At 39.5% G+C, this 21,517-nt stretch overlaps 1 protein-coding gene and 2 long non-coding RNA genes across 20 annotated transcripts in view; 1 reads left to right on the top strand and 2 right to left on the bottom strand.

Annotated features, from left to right (window-relative positions):
• Positions 1-21,517, top strand: part of EFCAB11 (EF-hand calcium binding domain 11) — a 229,403-nt gene that overhangs the window by 122,140 nt on the left and 85,746 nt on the right. The window contains exon 6 of one of the 18 annotated variants that reach the window (XM_082383771.1): positions 6,339-12,230. The exons of 16 other annotated variants lie outside the window; for them this stretch is intronic. In XM_082383771.1, the coding sequence (XP_082239897.1) occupies positions 6,339-6,345 (7 nt within the window). In that variant the 3' untranslated portion in view covers positions 6,346-12,230. Of the gene's footprint in view, positions 1-1,619; positions 5,749-6,338; positions 12,231-21,517 lie in introns of those variants that run through there. One more of the 18 variants, XM_082383763.1, reaches the window with a different exon arrangement.
• The window catches only part of LOC309624946, a 436,224-nt gene that overhangs the window by 34,868 nt on the left and 379,839 nt on the right, over positions 1-21,517 (bottom strand). The window lies entirely within an intron of this gene.
• Positions 12,220-21,517, bottom strand: LOC309624951. Its single transcript, XR_014242258.1, has 2 exons — positions 18,898-21,517; positions 12,220-18,820 (listed from the first exon to the last, which is right to left on the bottom strand). It is a non-coding gene; the product is annotated as an uncharacterized lncRNA (long non-coding RNA).

Consider the following 21,517-nt stretch of genomic DNA (forward strand, 5'->3'; position numbering starts at 1 on the left):
AATTTCTCCTATTTCTTAAATAGTAAATCTAAATGGCCACTTGGGATAAACAGATTATTCTGTTTTGTTCTAAATTTGGGAAATTGCATGTTAAATTTTTCTTTACTATAATTTTATTATGGTTTGTAATATGTAGTAAGAGTCTAAGTTTATATACCTTAATATTATTAAGGAATAACCTCAGAAGTTCTCTTTTCTGTTGCACTCAGATTGTCATATATTAAATTCCCATATAACTTATGCCCTATACCTAAATTCTTTACTTTGTTCCATAGATTTCTGAAGTCAGCAGCATACTTTCAATGTGGGTTGCTTTATGACATAAACTGGTATTTCCTAAGACAAGTTCCCCTTTATTGTCCAAATTAATCTCTGAGATGATTTTTAGAATTTTTTATATAACAAATTATCCTACTGTTATTTGAAAATGTATTAAATATATAAATTAACTTGAAGTATTGCCACGTTTACAGATTTTTGTTTATTTTTTCTTCTACAAAATGTTTGTAATTTTATTTGTATTGGACTGATATATCCCACCTTAGGTTAGTTACCTCAATAAATGTACATTAAGTACAGATATATTTTGTCCTTGTTGTAAGAGAAATCTGTTTTCAAAACAAAAATATTAATCATTGTTACCATTAAAAAAGAATGCTATTGTTATTGGCATATGTTTTATGTGGCAAATTATTTTATTTGAATTATTTTATTTCTAAAATTCTTAGTAGATTCCTTTGAGTTTGCTGGGTTATATAATCATGACTTCAGCAATTAGTGATGTTCCTTTCCTATTAATTTTTCTTACTTGTTTTTCCTGCCTTATCACCATGGCAAGACCTTCTAATAATTTATTAAATAACATGTACAATGAAGAGTATCTTTGTTTTGACTTTACTTTTAGGAAACATGCCACTAATATCTGTATATCCACTAAGAACAATATCATTAAGGCTTTTGTTTAGTTTTCACAAATTCAAAATCAAGCGTGTATGTTATATTTTACAGAATTCCCCTTGAAGCCTTCTAATATACAACTAATTATGCATGCCAGCAAAGTATGTGAAGGGTAAATTAACTATATTATAAAAAGAATGTATTTCTTTTTGGTTACTTTCCATTTTGCTTCACAAATTTTTCATCTTTTACTCTGAATTTTGAGAGGCTTTAGCATTCATTCATCTTGTTGCTCAGACTCCTGTAGACTTCACGTTCTCTCTGGTCTCAGCTCTTGTCTCTAACCTGTTCCTTCAACTTTCCCCTTGATTTTAATTTTTCCAGTTAGACTCTCTATCAAATCAGTCAAAACTCTAATCTTCACGATGCTCCAGGAGCACTCACTGTCCTCTAATAGTATATCTCCTCACCATTGCTCAAAACTCAAGTTTACAGCTATCTATGTAGCATTAATTAAAAAGTATTTTATAATGAAATTCCTCTAATTTTGATGCCAGTGCTTCTCTTAAACTCAGATTTTGCCAAGGGCTCTTAAGTACAACCCAGCATCTGTGGGAGAAAAACCTAATTAAGAACTTTAATGGAAAATTTTCAAATGTACACTCACTGCATAATTTTGAAGCACTAACTTTTTGAAATGTTTTTGTGCTTTCTTTTCCCAGCCCTGAATTAGTGGAATGTTCTGTGGCGCTCTGGGGAGGACACTCAATGTGATGTCATGGCCTAGGGCATTCCAGGTCCAGGTCTTATTCAGCCCGTAATTCTGCACGGCTGTGAAAAGCTTGGCTGATTGTACAACAAAGTCATCCTAATCCCAGAGTTTATCCCATATTCCCACATACAGTGAGAACAGTCTAGGAGTTGGAAATGAGTCCCGGAGTCTTGCTTCTAGTACTACATGCAGTGTGTATGTAGCTTTGAGCTGTTTGTATTCTACAACTTGGCTTTTCTTTCTATGTAAAATAGGATCCACGTGGATTTCTGACAAAGGTCTTTATGATCTCAGAAAGCACAGAATTATTACTAGCTGGGCATGGGACTGTGCTATGAATCAAGAGACCTGGTTTTCTGGCCTAATTTTGTTGCTAGCTGGATAGGTAACTTCAGGAAAGATGCCTTATGCTTCTGAGCCTCAATTTCCTCATCCATAAAATGGCAAGAGTGGTTTGGAAAAAAAAAAAAAGAGTGGGTTGGGTGATTTCTAAAGTCTCTAAAAAGAAAAAATGCCTACATGCCCTTATTCTGGGGAGAGGGTGGGAATTTGGAAGCATGATGGGCAGGTTAGACCCCGCCTCCATCCCAGGGTCCCAGAGCCCGTGGGGCTGACAGGCGGCAGATCTGAAGTCCTCATCGCAGCAGCCCACTTCACTGGGCGGGGCGGGGGGCAGGGGTAGGGGTGCAGAGAAGCGACAGGGAAGAAAAGAAGACATGAAACGTTCCCACCTCTGGGTGTTTGTTCTGTACGGTCCTCCAGAGATGAGAACACCAAGCGCGAAGTTCAGACTCGTTTTATCCCTGCGGTTTGATTCAAACTAAGAAAAGGGTTCTGTTTGTTTTCTCTCCCCGCTGGGAGCTGTTTTCAGTAAAACTTCCATACGCGGGATATATTTATTGCTAAAGAGTGTCAAGTGTGCCGAATAGTCAGACCATGCAGTCACAGAAAGAAAACTGCAGCGGAGGAATGTGCGCCCAGACGGCGGCACCTGGGACCCTCCTTCGAAAACACTTGTTTCTTGAACAGTTCTGTCCATAACATCTTTCCTTTCATTCCTTTCTTATAAACTCAAATAAGCCCTCGAAGTGCTAAATGTTTTTCCTTTGTTGGCCATCACTCGCAGCATGATTTTATCAAACATGAATTTTCCCTTAGCTCGCAGTTGCATGCAGGGGGAAGCTGGCAAAATAGAGAAGAGGTGGTTGTGTGGGAGGGGGGAGTGCGCTTGTGCGTGTGTATGGCGGGGAAGAGATCTGGTTACAAAAGTAACAAATGCTCCTTGTACAATATTTGGGAAATAGAGAAAGGTAAGAAAAAGAGAATAAAAAACCAACCACATTCCTAGCAAATCAAAGATAACTGTTGTTAATATTTCGGTATTTAGTCTTTGTTGTTCCTCTCCGTGTTTTTGTTAAATGAGTTTTAGATCCCATGCTTTTCAATCATTTTGCCGTTTTCACTTTATAAATAACCCTACAATCAACATATTTGTCCACACTTTTAAGTTATTTCCTTAGGAGAGGTTCCTAGATGTGGGAAGACCATACTGGGTAGTATGAACTTATTTTTTCATTTTTAGGACTCCTGATTCTTCTTACCAAATGGCCTAATTAACAAATGTGACTGCCTCTTGCAGCACCCGCCCCTCTGTGCTCTCACTGATGATTGAATGTTATTTATTTTTCAAATCTTTGATAATCTAATAGGTGGAAAACAGTATCTCATTTTTGGTTCTGTTTCCCTGATTGCTAGTAATATTGAACATTTTCACATGTTAATTAGCTCTTTCTATTCCCTCTTCTGTGAATTATCCATCCATGTCATTTACCTCTTTTCAATGATGAGAATATTTACCTGTTTCTATTTTTATCACAACTATTATTCCCAGTGTGCTGTTTTCCTTTTATTTTATGATGATTTTTTGATCTGCAAAGCTTTAAGTTTTCATATATTCAAACCTGTGATCTTTTCCTTTGCAATTTTTTCCCACTGCTTTTATACTGAGAAAGTTTTCCTCATCTAGAGGCCAGGTTAATATCCACTTCCATTCTCTTGGTTGCTTTGAATTTTAAGATTGTTTAGTGCTTTGGAATTTAGTTGGGTATTTAGCATGGGGTGATGATCTAAACATTTTTGTTTCCAAATTGCAAGCCGGTTTTCCCCTTATCATCTGCTAGATAACCCCTATTTATATATAATGTCTTGATTATCATATTCTATATTGAGTTCTTTTACATCCTAGGCGACCTTTCCAGGCTGTGATCTACTCTCTTCCCTTATTCTTACACCAAGGACACACTTTTTCCCCCCAGTTCTTATAATATGTTCTAAAACCTGGTATTTCTTGTTTTCAAATTGTTCTCAGCTCTTCCTGCCTGTTTATTTTCCAGATGAATGGTAGAGTCATTTTTGCAGAGTTCGAAAAACCTCCCTGTGGGGTTCCGATGAAAACTGTGTTCAACTTATAAATTAATTGGAAAGAATTTGGCATCTTTACAACGTTCAGTCTTCCCATCCAGGAACACACATATGGACATTTTTAAATATCCTTTTGTATGTCTCCATGGAATTTTGTAGTTTTCTTTATATAAATTCAACACATTTCTTATTAAGGTATTTAAAGATAATTTTATATATGGGGTACATTTTTTAATGGAATCTTTTCCCCCTTTACTTTAGATCCACTATTTTTAATATCACTTTTTCCCGAGTGACTGCCAAGTACTGACAGGAATCTAAGGGAAAAGCATATTTGTTTCTTTTCAAGCTTATAAACTCAGAGATTTAGAAGTAGAACCGACCTTAAATAAAACTTGTTTTTATATATGATAAAACTGGGGTCGTGAAAAGTCAAATTTCTTTACAGATCATGTAACTTATTAGAAAAGTAGCTAAATAGCTGAATACTTCCAAATGTCCATATTCTTTGTGTTGAGGACATATGAAACTTAACTATCCAAAACAGAACTCAAGACCTCCCCCCTTGTATTAATTTCCTATGGCTGCTGTAACGAATTACCCCAGACTTAGTGACTTAACACACATTTGTTAGCTTTCCATACTAGAGGTTAGAGATCCAAAATGGGCCTCCCTGGGCCAAAATCAAGATGTCAGCTGGGCTGCATTACATCTAGAGGCTCTAGGGGAAAATCCATTTCCTCTCCTTTTCCAGCTTCTGGAGACCACCTGCATCCCTTGGCTCATGGCACCTTCCTCCGTTTTCAAAGCCAGCAGCTTAGCACCTTCCAGTCTCTCTCTGACTCATTACTGAGTCTTCTACTTACTTCCCTCTTCCACCTTTAAAGATCCTTGAGATTACATTGGGCCCACCTGGATAATCTAGGATAATCTCCCATTTTAAGGTCAGTGGCCTTAATTCCATCTACAACCCTGTCCCCCTTTTCCCATGGAACACAACCATACGTTCCAGGGATTAGGACATGGACATCTTTGGAAGGCCGTTATTCTGCCTGCCTCAGCAAGGATGAACTTTCAAAATGTATATTTAAGCACATTAGCCCTCTCCTTGAAGCACTTTGGCAGCTTCCCATAGCTCTTTGGATTATAACCAGAATCCTTAAGTGGCCCACCAGGTCCTGAGCAGTTTCATTCCATTCATCCTCAGCCTCATTGGGCTCCGTGCTCATCCCCACTCTGTACTCTGGCCACATTGCTTCTCCCAGTTCCTTGAATGTACTTGCTATCTCTTGCCATGAGGCCCTTGTGCATGCCGTCCCCTCTGCTGGGCAATTCGTCCCTGCCCTGTACTTCACCGCCTTCTGTCTCTCCTCCAGGGCACTTAGCACACTGGTGCTTCTACTTTCTTGTAGAATTATTTAATTCTCTCCCTGGCTGAACTAAAAGCTGCAAGGGACTCTATTTCTTTTCTGCTCACCCCTACATCTTCAGAACCTAATGCACCTGGTCCATAGTGGCTCTTAGTGTGTGTCTGATGAATAAGTAAATGAACTCAAGAATCTATTTCTCAGAAAAAGCATTTTTAGTGAATGTGTTCATTGACACAGCTATAAAAGCAAAAAGACTGGGGCATTTCAAAAGTCCAGCAAATAAGTAAATTATTATAATTCCCTTTGATAAAATCATATACAGCCATTAAAAATGGAAATAATAAAGACTGTAACAATGGGGGAAATGTTTATAGCACATTTAAAAGAGAAGAATACAGAATTTCTTACCCTAATCAGAAAGAAAAATGCCACAATGATCATAGAAACTGGTTTAAGATCATGGGATGGTAAGTGATATTTCTTTTCTCCCATTTCCAAACTCTCCTATTCACATGTTCACATATGCAGCACATGTTTCTTGAATGCCAGTGTGGGTGTCAGGCACTGCGTCAAGTCTCAGAAGAGCACAGTGAACAACATGTATGTGGTCTCTGCCTACTGCAAGTTTACAGTCAGGTGAGGAGGAAAACTAGTAATAATATAACACAGGTGGTCCAGTATTCACAGACTATCACTGTATTTGAGAAAACATGGACTCCTTTACCACATGTGCACCATAGGCTAAAGAAAGTGTTTGTAGTTTGGGTTCATCATCATCATGGCACTAAAAATTTTAATTGAGGGGGAAAATTGTAGGAATAGACCCATTTCGTTTAGTCTTTAGGCTTTGAAGGAGATTTCCTAAATTGTCTTTCCAGCCCTTAATCACCACTTTCCAAGACGTAGACTGTACACCCTACAAGGAAAACACCTGGGGAGGTGATGAACTTTTCCTGGTTACCTTAGTTCAACCACAGCAAAAAGATGTGTGCAGGTGGCCACGAGGTCACCACTGATGCCTGCTCAACGCAAACTTGTTTCCAAACAGTCAGTGCGTCCTCTGCACCCAATTCGAGGAAACTGGAAAAACAGTTTTCCCAACATAAATTTTCTTGTTTTCATCTTCTCATATTTATGTACTCTATGACTGTGCCTCTGTGCTTGAGCATACTGTAGATACTTAATTGGTTTAATAAATATCCTGAAATAGCCTCGTTGAGTTGTTACTAGAAGGGCACAAACATTTTACCTCACTTAGCCAGCACAGATCAACACTTAGTATCTTTAATGATGATCGGGATCTTTTTTAGTGGCTGAAATACTCCGTCATCAGTGATGTGGCCCTGCCTGTGGGCAGGAGAGACTAGGTAATGGGTAGAAGACGTCATGCTGGTTGGGACCAGTAATTTGAACCCCTGAAATCGGTACTGCTGTGGCCGTTTATGGGAGAGTCCAGTTTCTTTCCAAGGCTAAGAAGGGCCCCGCCCCTAACCCTCAACACACTCCTAATGTCCCTTGGTGATTTACGCATTACTGAAACCCTCCTTGAGCCAGCTTCTGTTCTCAGCCTGAGACCTCCGAAGACTCTCACCAACCCTCCCACCCACTCAGAAGGCAAATGTCATGCCAGCTTCTGGCACTGTGGTCACCCCGCTGGAGAATGATTCTCAGTGCTGAGCGGGAGGGGAGAGTCCCGTCAGGATTGGGACAGGGGGATGTTGTGTACTTTGTGAGACCTCATTAAGCGGGGTGCATCCCCTCTTCTTCCCCCATCCCCATACCAACCTTGGGAATTATTAGTTCAGGGATAGAAAAGGAGTCCTGTTTTCTAGCTGTTGTGTGAAGAAGCCCTTCCAGGTTTCAGTCCTAAAATATCCCCTCTGCAGTTGCACTTGGAGTCCCTTGGTCTTAGCCTAGGATTTGATTAATTTGGCCATGTTCATTCTCTTTGCATTTCATAATTTTCTAAACACTTGCCATATGCCCTCTGAACTTTCATCTCTTTCCACTGAAATTCTGTTTCGACTGAAATTCTAAAAAAGCCCTTGTGGTTATTCCATTTGGTGTGACTTTGTGATTATAGGTGGGCTTTATTAATAGGCTACTTCTGATAATCTGAGGGAATTGTTTCATTATGAAGTGTTATTCATTTTTTATGTTGCTTATTATTGTCCACAGACCCAGAGGTTTTAAATGCTGAGAGTATGCTGTAAACAAAAACATAAATAATTTATTGTAATTATGAAGTAAGGCCAGATTTTCTATTGGCTCAGTGATGCATATCATTGAGAACTGGCCTGAGATGTAAAATCTTATTTTCCCAAGTGGATTATTTAAAACTACAGTGTAAGCAGTTAAAAATCTTAATTTTTATAAATTCCTGTACTCTCATTTAATGAAAAAAAAAAAAAACACCCTGACTTGATAGAATTTTAAAATATTGTTCCTCTACCAAGCTATATAGAGTTAATCCCTTGGATTACTGTGAGTCTCTGCTAACACAGTATGAGAATATCTTTCAGGATCTGGCTGTGCCACAGTCCCTGGGGTGACTGTCAGGTCCTGTACACTCCTTTGAAATGTGAGTGCTTTTAATTAGATGGAGCAATGGATATTCTTTGTTTCTATATTATTATATTATTATCCTTCTGTTGCCAGAACTCCCAGTCCCGTCTAATTGCAAGGGAGGCTGGAAAATGTGGTTTAGCTACGTTCTCAGGAAGAGAAGGAAATAAGTTTTGTTGAACACATAGCAGGCTCTGCCATGGAAACAGACCCCAGCCATTCCCAAATGGATAAATGGATAGTCAATGATCCCAGCTCCTTTTCCTACCAACCTGTTTATCCCCACCAATTTGAAATGCTTCTTTTGACCTTTGCTGAATTCCTGTGTGTGTGTGTGTGTGTGTGTGTGTGTGTATGTGTGTGTGTGTATATGTGGATGCTGTTCTCATTCATTAATTCCTGGGCCATAATCACACTGAGGCTTTATATTTTGTTTTTATATCATTATTATTTTTTTGAAAAAGATATTCTTCTGGCACATTTATCCAGATAAACTTTAGATTCAATTTATCTAGTTTTCTAAAAAAGGAAAGCACAAATAAGCAAACAAAAAATTCCACAGTCCCCCTATCATATATTATTAAAAATATATTCTACTCGAAAACATTATACTACTAGGGAAAATAAGCATTATCTGACAATTGGTGTTTTCTGACTCCGAGGAAGTATGCTTTTTAAAAAAGCAAGCTTCCTATCTGACAGTGGCTAACAGCATTATTAACAGGGCATTTATAAATGGCTCGATGTTTATAGTTCATATTTCAACTTCAACTCTATTTGTTGCATTAGCAAAATGAAGCTTATTAAGCTTAATTCTTTTAGTCCGTCTCTCCAAGCATCTGAACCCCCTAATACTCAGCTTTCTTGTCTGGAAGTATGTAATCTTTCCTACATTACACTTGAAAGTTCAGCTCATTCCTAAACCTCCAGTCAAGGATATGAACTTGTTGCTTTCAGAGAGGCCACATCTGTTCGTGGAGCCATTACGCCATCAGTTAAAGTGGTCAGAGTTCATTTTATTGCCTCCTTTGTGGAAGAACTTGTAGTGTAAAAGCATGTGTTATTGAAAACATAATTTTCCTCATCATTATGCTTTCTTTCTAGCCAGATCATAACCTGCTAGAAATCTATTGAGCGTAGAGTGAAAAGCTCTTCAAAATAGCTGTTCTTAAGAGATTAAATGATTGCCATCTCTGTCCCATTTCTGTTATCTCATAATCAAGTTCAAGATGATACTAGATATCTCAGCTGAAGTGATTATATATTTGAAATAGAAATGGCTTTATCTCCATTCATATTTCATACTATTGTAGGCAGGATCATTTTTTTTCCCGTTTACATTTATATATGTTTATAGTTCCTTACAACTGTCTGTGGGTTAAAGACTCAAACTACTTTTTAAAGGCTAAAAATGGCTAACGGGGGTTGGCTTGCCTTTTTAGACTTTCGGTACAAAGACACTAGTTGTAGATTAAGAGCCAGCATAGGTTCATCAAAATGTACAGCTGTATCAAATCTTAGCAACCATAGCCGAGCAGCTTGACCAGTGAGAAGCTTGAGATTCACAGCTGCTGAGACACTTGCCCAGGGTCACCTAGCCTCGCCAAGACGAAAGCTCACTCCTAGGCCTTTTCTGGTGGATCACACTGCCTCCCTGTTGTATTCAGAGTAGGCCTCTTACACAGATATGGTGTAGGGAGAGAACAGAGGACCTAGTGACCCAAAAGTACAGGAACCAGATTTTTTATGATTAGTCCAAAGAGGCTCACTTTTGTTTTTGTTCTTTATCCTTAAAGCTGTCTGATCCATGCTATTTTCTTCCATCACAATTTCTCTTCCAGAGATTCAAACTGAGAAAAAAGATCATGTCACTATTTATTAGCAGTTCTGCTAAAACACTTGATAGAGAAGGAATATGAAACTCTTTGCCAGAAATGAGACTTTGGGCTATATGTTGATTGCATTTATCCACATGCACGCAAGTAGTCAATAATCAGGCATACTGAAAGTACATTCTTTCCTCCTTTTAAAATATCTCTAGCTTTACATAAGACTCCTCATTTTAAAAACCTAGTAAATAGGAAAAAGTGAGTCATTATTTATGGTTAATCACTTTTGCCAGCTGTGACTGCATTTCACATCCATTTTTCTTTTTCTTGGACTGGAGAATCTATCCTGTCACTCTTTAGGGAAAAACCGTATCGGTCCCATCAATACCTTCTTTCAGCACATAATCACAGTTAAGCCACTGTAAACAAAGATTTTTGTTGGATTACAGCAAGAAAGTAACTTCTTTAGAATGCAGAACTGTGGAGAATAATCCAGAATCTTGAGATAGCACCTAAAGAGAAAAATCTGAGTTATTTTAGGGTTTCTTTCAAAATAGAATAATTATTTCAAAAATATTGAATTTATGAGTGTCTACTCTATGTCTACCAAGTTCCAGATATTATAAGGTTTAGAAAAGATTTCAGATGGGATACCTGGCATGTGAGGACACTTTTATTTGCAAGTACCAGGAAATCCATTTCATACTTCCTTTAACAACCCAGGGAATTTATTGAATCAGGTGACTAAGAGTTTTGAAATTGGGCATGCTTCAGGCCTGGTTGATTAGGCTCCAATTCACTCTAATTTTTCTGATTCTTCCCTTCCCTGTGTATAGCTCCATTTTCAGGCTGATAATTGACAATGAAAAGCAGGTGCAAAAATTTTTGGATCAATGGCTCATAGAACTGTTGTGGACTTTGTACTCTTGTGGTAGGAAGAGGACCACTGTAATATCGTGTCACCTCTGCATCCCAGCTGAAAGAGCTTCTCCTTTCTCAGCTCGCAAACGAAATTCCCAGGCTTCATTATGGTTGACCCAACTCTTTACCCATCAGCAGTGGTCAGAGGAGGAATGCCATGTACTAAGTAACCAGTGAATCTTTAAACCAGTCACCACACTAAGGAGAGTGGGATTAAATCGGTTGGCTTAGGCCAGTGGGATCCCGCTTCTGGAGCTTGGGGTGGGGACCCATCCACCCAAATCACACAGCTGCTGAGTAGCACAGGGGATGGGGGCATAGATGCTGGGGAAGTAGCTGACAGCATCCACTGTGTCTTTCATCTCGTAGGCTGAGCCTGATCCTAATGAGGCCAAAGTTTTGCCTGGCTTGTGTCATTCTTTGTTCCTGGCCATCCTTTTATCCTCCACGGTTCATCCTAAATGGCCAATTCCGCCACCTGCCCACAGCCAGTCCATAGCGGTGCCTCTGCATCCAAGTGGCAGAATAAGTCTCTTATATTGAGGAATATACTGTCCTCACCTAAAGTCTAATAATACCATTTATTGTTGGCAGGCTAGATAGTATTAAGTAAGACATGCATATGGTACGATGAAGAGAATGCTGCTCTCTTTTTCTGGTTGACGTTGGCATTTCAACTGCCTGGAACTTCAAACTTCAGAGCTCTTCTTAAAGGGAATATTTAATTTGCTCTAAAAATCATTTTCCAAATAGAAGAAACTGATCTGTTTCAATAGTGAGTTCCCTTTTACTTGAATGAGAATCTGATGTGACATGCTGTTGATGATGGCAATTTAAATGCCCCGTGAGAACTTCATCTCTCAAAATAAACTTTTCACTGTGTCAGCCTGGGGTCTCTCTGAAAGCAGAGCTTTGGATGAGGGCTTGCACTGCAGGTTGCTTGTTTGGGGCACAACCTTGGTGTGCAAGAGCGGAACAGGTAATGAAAGCAAACCGGCGCAAGGACCTCTTACCGCGGTTGTTACTTCTGTGAGTGACTCAGTCCCACCAGAACCTCCCATGAGCCGAGAGAACAACCTTAGAGGGACCGAGGGAAAGTGGTTATCCATTGACGCCTGTCCCCTCATTGGTCAAGGGTCACCTATGGGGCGTTAACTCCTTTTTTCATACTTCCGGGCTGTAAGGGTGAGGCCCCACCCAGGTGATTCCAGGCAATCCCAGGTGAACAGCAGGAGGTACCTGGGGACGCGAGGCACCCCCAGCAAAGGCTGGAGCAAAAGATGGGTGGCGAGCGTGTGAGGCGCGAAGGGGGTGCAACACACACTAAAGAGAAGGCGTCTGCCAGAGCCATGTTGGAACCTGCAAAGGACCAGGAACCAGCTACGTGGCTCTTCTGTCTTTCCTGGGTGTCTGAATGGCTTTTCTTTCCTTCTTTCTTTCTTTCTTTCTTTTTTTTTAACATCTTTATTGGAGTATAATTTCTTTACAATGGTGTGTTCGTTTCTGCTTTATAACAACACGTCTCTAAAAAGGTAAAATTAATAAACACATCACCGACTGAATTGCTGTCTAACCCTGCAGGACTCTCATCAACAAAGAGGCAAGCACGCCAGTGGGGAGAACCGGCAGGGTCCTCAGAAGAGAAGGCTGCTTGCGGGAGGAACTGTCAGTATCGCATCATCAACTGGCGGGTCCTCTCATGCCCAGCAGGGGCTCCTTGCTTGGAGGGTAATTTTTACTCTCACTGTTCAGTCAGTATGACGGCTTTGTCCCTAATATAATGGTAGTTTTGACTTTCCTTTAAATTATTCCGTAGAGAATCAGAGAGAAAGAGGGCCTCTCTCCCTTTTCCCTGCCCCCAAAATTCCACTCAGAAAACTTTTCTCATTTACATCTTTGCCTCCACATTAAATTTCTCATTCATGTTTCAGGTGAATCAAATGCGGCGTCAACTTTCAACACCCTGTGTAACTATCACAGTGACTCAAAATAATTGCCGACTGTCAGTGTATGTGCTGCGAACACAGATATGCCCGCCACTGGCTCTGTTATCACCAGAAGAAGGCAGAGCTTGCCTTCTTCTCTGGGCTCCATTCAAAACCTTAGTGTCGGCGAGGCAGAGGGTTGAGGCAATTATCTGCTTAATCCGTCCAAGAAACGTGTGCCTCCTCTGCCCCGAAATCACTTGTTTAGAAAAAAGAAAAAAAAGTCTTTAAAGCAATTTTCTAGTAAGTATAGATTTAACTGGAATGTTCCAGAGAATTGCCTCCAACTTTGGCTCCTCTAGCTCAGTGGTTTTCAATCAGGGATGGTTTTGTCCCCCCAGGAGACACTTGGCAATAAGGGGAGACATTTTTGACTGTTATAGCCGGGGAGGGCAGGGGGAGAGTCCTACTGGCATCTAGTGGGTAGAAACCAAGGATGCTGCTAAACATCTACAGTGTGCAGGACAGCTCCCACAGCAAAGAATGTTCCAGCCCAAAATGTCGACAGCACTGACACTGAGAAATCCTGCTCTAGCTGTTGAGGATTTATACATAAATAAGGTCACTTGTTTGGAAAATTCAGACCAAAAAGAAAAAAATATTCCTTCCTTCAATTGAAAAAGAGATCAATATTAAAGACTATTTTAAGCCAAAATAACCCATAAGACAAGTTTGCGTTTAGCCTATAATCTTCAACTTCTGCCCAAATGAATATAGGTGTTTATAAGATTGCAGTTACATATAGTTTGTATTCTTGTTTCTACTTAAAAATGTCACTTTTATAGTCTTTACATCATTTTAATAGAGAATATTCCATTGTTTCAATTCCTCTCTCTTCGTTTCTTTCTTTCCTTCCTTCCTTCTTTTTTTTTTTTTTTTTTTAAAGTAACTTGAGCAAAAGCACGCACTCCAATTTGAAATCTGGCTTTGGAGACCTGGCCATGGGGCACTCTTGAATTATTATTTTATTTTTATTTTTTAAAAATTTATTTTTATTTATTTACTTTTGGCTGCATTGGGTCTTCGTTGCTGCACACGGGCTTTCTCTAGTTGCAGTGAGTGGGGGCTACTCTTTGTTGCGGTGCGCGGGCTACTCCTTGTGGTGGCTTCTCTTGTTGCAGAGCACGGGCTCTAGGCACGCAGGCTTCAGGAGTTGTGGCGCGCGGGGTCCAGAGTGCAGGCTCAGTACTTGTGGCGCACAGGCTTAGTTGCTCTGCGGCATGTGGAATCTTCCCAGACCAGGGCTCGAACCCGTGTCCCCTGCATTGGCAGGAGGATTCTTAACCACTGTGCCACCAGGGAAGCCCATCTTGAATTATTTTACAACAAAAATTATTTTCAAAACATTACAAGAAATTGGTACGATGTAAATTTACTACTTGTGAGAAACATTTGCTATTTATGTATTTTTAAAATTTAAAAACAACCTATGTTTTTCTTTAGAATGTAATATTAGAGCAGCACTGGTGCTGAGCTTAATAAAAAGATTCACAGTGTGAAACCCTGGCTCCTTCAAGGTGGGGGCCACTTAACCTCTAGGTCACAGGAACATATCTAGTCTGGGCTAAGTCCACACCACATCACAAAAGGAAAGAGTATCTCTGGGCTTTCTATCCTGTTCCATTGATCTATATTTTTGTTTTTGTGCCAGTACCATACTGTCTTGATTACTGTAGCTTTGTAGTATAGTCTGAAGTCAGGAAGCCTGATTCCTCCAGCTCCGTTTTTCTTTCTCAAGATTGCTTTGGCTATTCGGGGTCTTTTGTGTTTCCATACAAATTGTGAAATTTTTTGTTCTGGTACTGTGAAAAATGCCAGTGGTAGTTTGATATGGATTGCATTGAATCTGTAGATTGCTTTGGGTAGTATAGTCATTTTCACAATGTTGATTCTTCCAATCCAAGAACATGGTATATCTCTCCATCTATTTGTATCATCTTTAATTTCTTTCATCAGTGTCTTATAATTTTCTGCATACAGGTCTTTTGTCTCCTTAGGTTTATTCCTAGATATTTTATTCTTTTTGTTACAATGGTAAATGGGAGTGTTTTCTTAATTTCACTTTCAGATTTTTCATCATTAGTGTATAGGAATGCAAGAGATATCTGTGCATTAATTTTGTATCCTGCTACTTTACCAAATTCGTTGATTAGCTCTAGTAGTTTTCTGGTAGCATCTTTAGGATTCTCTATGTATAGTATCATGTCATCTGCAAACAGTGACAGCTTTACTTCTTCTTTTCCGATTTGGATTCCTTTTATTTCTTTTTCTTCACTGATTGCTGTGGCTAAAACTTCCAAAACTATGTTGAATAATAGTGGTGAGAGTGGGCAACCTTGTCTTGTTCCTGATCTTAGTGGAAATGGTTTCAGTTTTTCACCATTGAGGACAATGTTGGCTGTGGATTTGTCATATATGGCCTTTATGATGTTGAGGAAAGTTCCCTCTATGCCTACTTTCTGGAGGGTTTTTATCAAAAATTGGTGTTGAATTTTGTTGAAAGCTTTCTCTGCATCTATTGAGATGATCGTATGGTTTTTATCCTTCAATTTGTTAATATGGTGTATCACATTGATTGATTTGTGTATATTGAAGAATCCTTGCATTCCTGGGATAAACCCCACTTGATCATGGTGTATGATCCTTTTAATGTGCTGTTGGATTCTGTTTGCTAGTATTTTGTTGAGGATTTTTGCATCTATGTTCATCAGTGATATTGCCTGTAGTTTTCTTTCTTTGTGACATCTTTGTCTGGTTTTGGTATCAGGGTGATGGTGGCCTCGTAGAATGAGTTTGGGAGTGTTCCTCCCTCTGCTATATTTTGGGAGAGTTTGAGAAGGATGGGTGTTAGCTCTTCTCTAAATGTTTGATAGAATTCGCCTGTGAGGCCATCTGGTCTTGGGCTTTTGTTTGTTGGAAGATTTTTAATCACAGTTTCAATTTCAGTGCTTGTGATCTTTGATAAAGGAGGCAAGAATATACAGTGGAGAAAAGACAGCCTCTTCAATAAGTGGTGCTGGGAAAACTGGACAGCTACATGTAAAAGAATGAAATTAGAACACTCCCTAACACCATACACAAAAATAAACCCAAAATGGATTGAAGGCCTAAATGTAAGGCCAGACACTATCAAACTCTTAGAGGAAAACATAGGCAGAACACTCTATGACATAAATCACAGCAAGATCCTTTTTGACCCACCTCCTAGAGAAATGGAAATAAAAACAAAAATAAACAAATGGGACCTAATGAAACTTCAAAGCTTTTGCACAGCAAAGGAAACCATAAACAAGACGAAAAGACAACTCTCAGAATGGGAGAAAATATTTGCAAATGAAGCAACTGACAAAGGATTAATCTCCCAAGATTTACAAGCAGCTCATGCAGCTCAATATCAAAAAAACAAGCAACCCAATCCAAAAATGGGCAGAAGACCTAAATAGACATTTCTCCAAAGAAGATATACAGATTGCCAACAAACACATGAAAGAATTCTCAACATCATTAATCATTAGACAAATGCAAATCAAAACTACAATACGATATCATCTCACACCAGTCAGAATGGCCATCATCAAAAAATCTACAAACAATAAGTGCTGGAGAGGGTGTGGAGAAAAGGGAACCCTCTTGCACTGTTGGTGGGAATGTAAATTGATACAGCCACTATGGAGAACAGTATGGAGGTTCCTTAAAAAACTAAAAATAGAACTACCATACGACCCAGCAATCCCACTACTGGGCATATACCCTGAGAAAACCATAATTCAAAAAGAGTCATGTACCAAAATGTTCATCGCAGCTCTATTTACAGTAGCCAGGACATGGAAGCAACCTAAGTGTCCATCAACAGATGAATGGATAAAGAAGAGATGGCACATGTATACAATGGAATATTACTCAGCCATAAAAAGAAACGAAATTGAGTTATTTGTAGTGAGGTGGATGGACCTAGAGTCTGTCATACAGAGTGAAGTAAGTCAGAAAGAGAAAAACAAATACTGTATGCTAACACATATATATGGAATCTAAAAAGAAAAAAGATGGTCGTGAAGAACCTAGGGACAAGATGGGAATAAAGACACAGACCTACTAGAGAATGGACTTGAGGATATGGGGAGGGGGAAGGGTAAGCTGTGACAAAGTGAGAGAGTGGCATGGACATATATACACTACCAAACGTAAAATAGATAGCTAGTGGGAAGCAGCCACATAGCACAGGGAGATCAGCTCAGTGCTTTGTGACCACCTAGAGGGGTGGAATAGGGAGGGTAGGAGGGAGGGAGACGCAAGAGGGGAGAGATATGGGGACATATATATATGTATAACTGATTCACTTTGTTATAAAGCAGAAGCTAACACACCATTGTAAAGCAATTATACTCCAATAAAGATGTTTAAAAAAAAAAAAAAGGAAAGAGCAGAATCTTGCTTAACAAATCAGGATGTAAAGAGACAAATGCTAAAGCTCATGGTGATAAAAGTAATTATAACCACTTATCTGATGAGTCAAAAAATGTTTGTATTTTAACAGATATGAAAACTATTGGAATTCAGCTGAATGGCCAGAGTCTAGTCTGCCTGAAATTCTCAATGTATCCCATTGTCACCCTGGGTCTTCTGCCCTTTGAAGTCCAGATAGTATTGCCTGGAACTCCCATTCCACATCCTGTGGAATTTTAAAGCACTTCCTAGGTTTTTGCAAATTTCTGGAAGACCTGTGGCTCTGAGTTCTCATTTCTCTGAGTTAATTCAGTTGATGGGTCATCTTACCATACCCCACTTTTCTTGCTCCCTACTGCACCCGCTCAGACAGAACTCATCTCCAGGGCCGAACTCAGCACACACTCCCCAACCACACCATCCCCCCTTAGACTGTGTGCCTGTCAAGCCCTTGGTAAAGATAAAGGAGAGGTTATAACACGCAGCACGAACAACTTCGGAGCACACAGTAAACGTAGCAGTTAATTAAAGGACCTTTGATCACTGGGGCCTTTTTCTTGGGCCAATTCCCATTGTATAACATCCCAGCCTCCTCCCTACCCCTCAGTAGCCCTTCTCCCTGCATCCTGTCTTATCTTGCTCATCATCTCCTTCCTCCCAGATGGTCCTATATTGTTCATACTGAGTTACACAGAGCAGTTCAGCTCTCTTGAGTCCGTACTCCCCAAATCAATTCCAGCTCTCCCTTTGCATCTCAAAACCAAGCAAACCAAAAAGCCTTTAACTGGATTTACATGTCTAGAAAGCAGTGATTGTTGTTCATAGCAATTTATTTTCCTCTCATCCATCTGTATAAACTTTATTCATTCCTTTAAAAAGACAGTTGTGAAATATAAGCCTGTATGTATGTGTGTATATATGCATATATCTATATCTATGTCTATAGCCACATGTCCAGTAAAAGAGCAGTTAGTTAAGTGGCTTCAAGTGCTTGGACTTCAGCTACAGGGCAGGTTAGACGCAGATGTGTCCAGTGCTCTGCCTTGGTTTCCAGTTTCCAGCTCTTTATCTCTAAATTGTTCAGCCTGACACTCAAGGGGTTCCTTCCATCCATTGCTCTACTAAGCAACCTCATCTTTCAGAGTCCATGTCTTACTTGGTCTCTCTGTACCTGGTCTGTATTTACAAAATGTGGTTGGGCACGGAGACCACAATTGACCGTTCCTTATTGGTCCCTGAGTGATGGCTCCTAGGTGCCTTCTTCAGTGTGTTTTTATTTCTCTGGCTAGTAGTTTAGACTCTATAAAAACCGTGATGATATACTTTCTTTAATCCCCCCAAACCTCCTGGGAGGCAGTAGATATTCCAAAATGTTGTCCACTGTTTCCCCAGATTCATTTACTCCACAAATTCATTCATTCTGCAGACATTCATTACCTGCTGTGGGCTAAGAGGTGGGGACACAGCAGCAAACAAGAGAAAGTTCTTGCCTTCCCAGAGTTTATTTCTAGTTGGAGTGACGGTGGTGGAATATTTCAGTGCTGAATGTATGTTGGTGACACCAAGACAGCACACTCTGGTTTCATAAGGAGAGTATACTCCTTTTAGGGTTAAACACTGTAAACAGAAACAATGAAACGTTTTACCTAGTGACGTTTTCTGCATCTCCTCAGCACACCACTAATTCTACCCACCTGCCACATCTGCTCCTCCATCACATGGTGACTTGTGTGTGGGTGCTGTGAAACCTTCCTTCTTTGGAATAATTCCGTGTGCAATGAAAAACAGTATTTTAGCTTTTAAAATTATAGCTCTGAAATGTGAATTTCCTCTTCATTCTCCTTGAGACGACCATATATATATGTGATGAGGCAGAAAAGTTGAAGACAGTATTTTACCATGTCTCATTCTAAATATAAACATGATGTTCCTCCATTCATTATAAAAATGCCACTCCAAGCCTTATGAATAAACTTTTCCATTTTAATACCTCTTGGTTATACTGTGCCCATTTTATGATGGGAAGCTTTGGCAAAGGCAGCAAGAAAAATAAGAAGTTAATGGAATTACAATAAAGTTATTTACTGAGAAAATCAGGCAAAAGGATTTCCTTTTCTACAAGCATTCAGCATCTCAATAAGTGAATAAACACACACACACACACACACACACACACACACACACACGTATATATATCAGAAACAGTTCATTCTAAATATTACTTTTCTAGGTTATCCACTTAACTCACCCTATGAGATTTATAGTTCAATCATACCAGTTCAGAGTGGAAAGAAAAAAGGCCATTTATCTAATCCAATTCCTTGAGAAAAAATACGTAGGCAATATTAAGAATCTTCAATTATCTAATTTAGTAGAAGGGATGATTTATACTCTATAATCAGTAACATGTGATACTGATTATTTCTAATCCCTTAGAAGAGATCCGACATTCTGCTTTTGGTCCTGTATAGCATGAAATCGTCATGTATATTTTACCAGAAGAAGTAACAAGAATAATGGCCCCTACAGTCTGCAGTCATTTTATACTAACATACTGCAACATGGTTTTGCCCTGGGGCAGAGAAGTAGGGATTTTCTCTACTTCAAAAGAATGAAAAATTATTATCACTCTATCCAGTACCATTATAGACTTCAGAGACTTTGGCATGAAATATTCAGAAAGTTTATTTTAGAATTCAATATTTTAAAAGCCTGCTTTAAAACTATTACAGTGATTAGTGGCTCTGTTACTTGGGCCAGTCCTTGCTTTAAAAAGCCCTATGTCATGGTTAATACCATTTGCTGTTTCAACAAAATATAATTTGCACCAACCCAGGAGCTCCAAATAAGGCATGTAATGCATTGTTTTAGAGTGCCCCCCAAAGAGGAATTGGGACCACAACTCATCAGTTATCTTTCAAACACACTCTTAAACACTGCTTTCACTGGTAGCAGTTGAATGTATTGCTTATGCCATGATTTTGTCCTTCTGCCATGTGTTATCTTAACCAGGTGGAATGGGTGCCATTTCTCTGCTGCCTGTTCAAGGAGCAATGCCCCTGTCTCAGTGGCTGTAGGGACACACACGGACAACCCAGCTGAGGCCGCCCACACCCTCCGCTGACCAGCCAGAGGCTCACATCTTCACCTCTCTCCGTAGGCGTCAGAAAAGCTTATCAGGTGTTTGTGAGGAATTAACCAAGCTTCCGAGGCCATGAATGAAGCCAGTGAAAACTTCCGGAGCTTGAGTTAGCTGCATGGGAATTGCAACACAACCGCTTCTCTCTGGACCATCCTATTTACATAGGGAGACATGTGGAATAGAGTATAGATCCCTGGTTTGGGAATTTAACAATCATGATTTGAATTTCAAGTCTGGTTACTTACCAGCAACATGATCCTTCAGAAACCACTGAACCCCTTTAGGCTCAATGTCTGTAAAATGGACCCGTCCTGGCATCTGTGCACGGATTCGATGAGACAGGTGATATAAAGACAGTACGAGGCAGGGTGTCAGTCACTGTTCCCATCATTATTATTTACTCCCAAAATGTTTTTCTTATCTCTTAATTCTTTATTCCACACTTCTGTTGTGTAATGTGTGAAAGGAAAATCAAAATGGAGTTGGTATTGCTAAGAGAGTTCTTTAAAATGGAGCCAGGAGACCATTAAGGAAGTGTGACTTCTACACACCAAAATCTTTTGTCATCCAGAACACCTTTCAGAAACGCAAAATATTTGCTGGACCCTTACCTTAAAACAACCTGTGATTCCTCAAGGGCAAATCTTTTCTAACTTGAGTCAGAGTCAGTCACAGATTTCACCAGGCAATTTTTAACAACCCCGTGGCTTTTCGTCTCTTCCTGAGAACACTCTTTCGGGGTTACCCGAATTTGTATCTCCCAAATTGCAATTTTTCAGACCCTAAATAAACTCTTTTCTTCTTTGCAGCCTCCTGCATTGTTTTTTTGGTTGACAAATGCATGTATATTTATTGATATATCACAGAAAGAATTTGCAGGATGACTAGAAAAACCACCACTCCTGCCTTTTTTAATATAACCTGTGCATTTGATGACATTCCTTTAAATTTACTGAATATATTATTTCTGTAGGTTTTAATATATAACTTTTCCTTTCCTTCACACCTTAGGTATTATCAAGGAAAAAAAAAAAAGATAAGCATCAACCTCAGCCTTCAAGTAGATAAAATAGGTGCCTCTCACATAGACATGAAAAGAAATGAAGATTCTGATGTGCTCTTGATGCATAAGGTGAGACGAAACTAACCTGTAAATAACTTTCTGTTTCATT

This window comes from Balaenoptera borealis, assembly GCF_965194805.1.
Source record: "Balaenoptera borealis genome assembly, chromosome: 3".
NCBI lineage: Eukaryota > Metazoa > Chordata > Mammalia > Artiodactyla > Balaenopteridae > Balaenoptera > Balaenoptera borealis.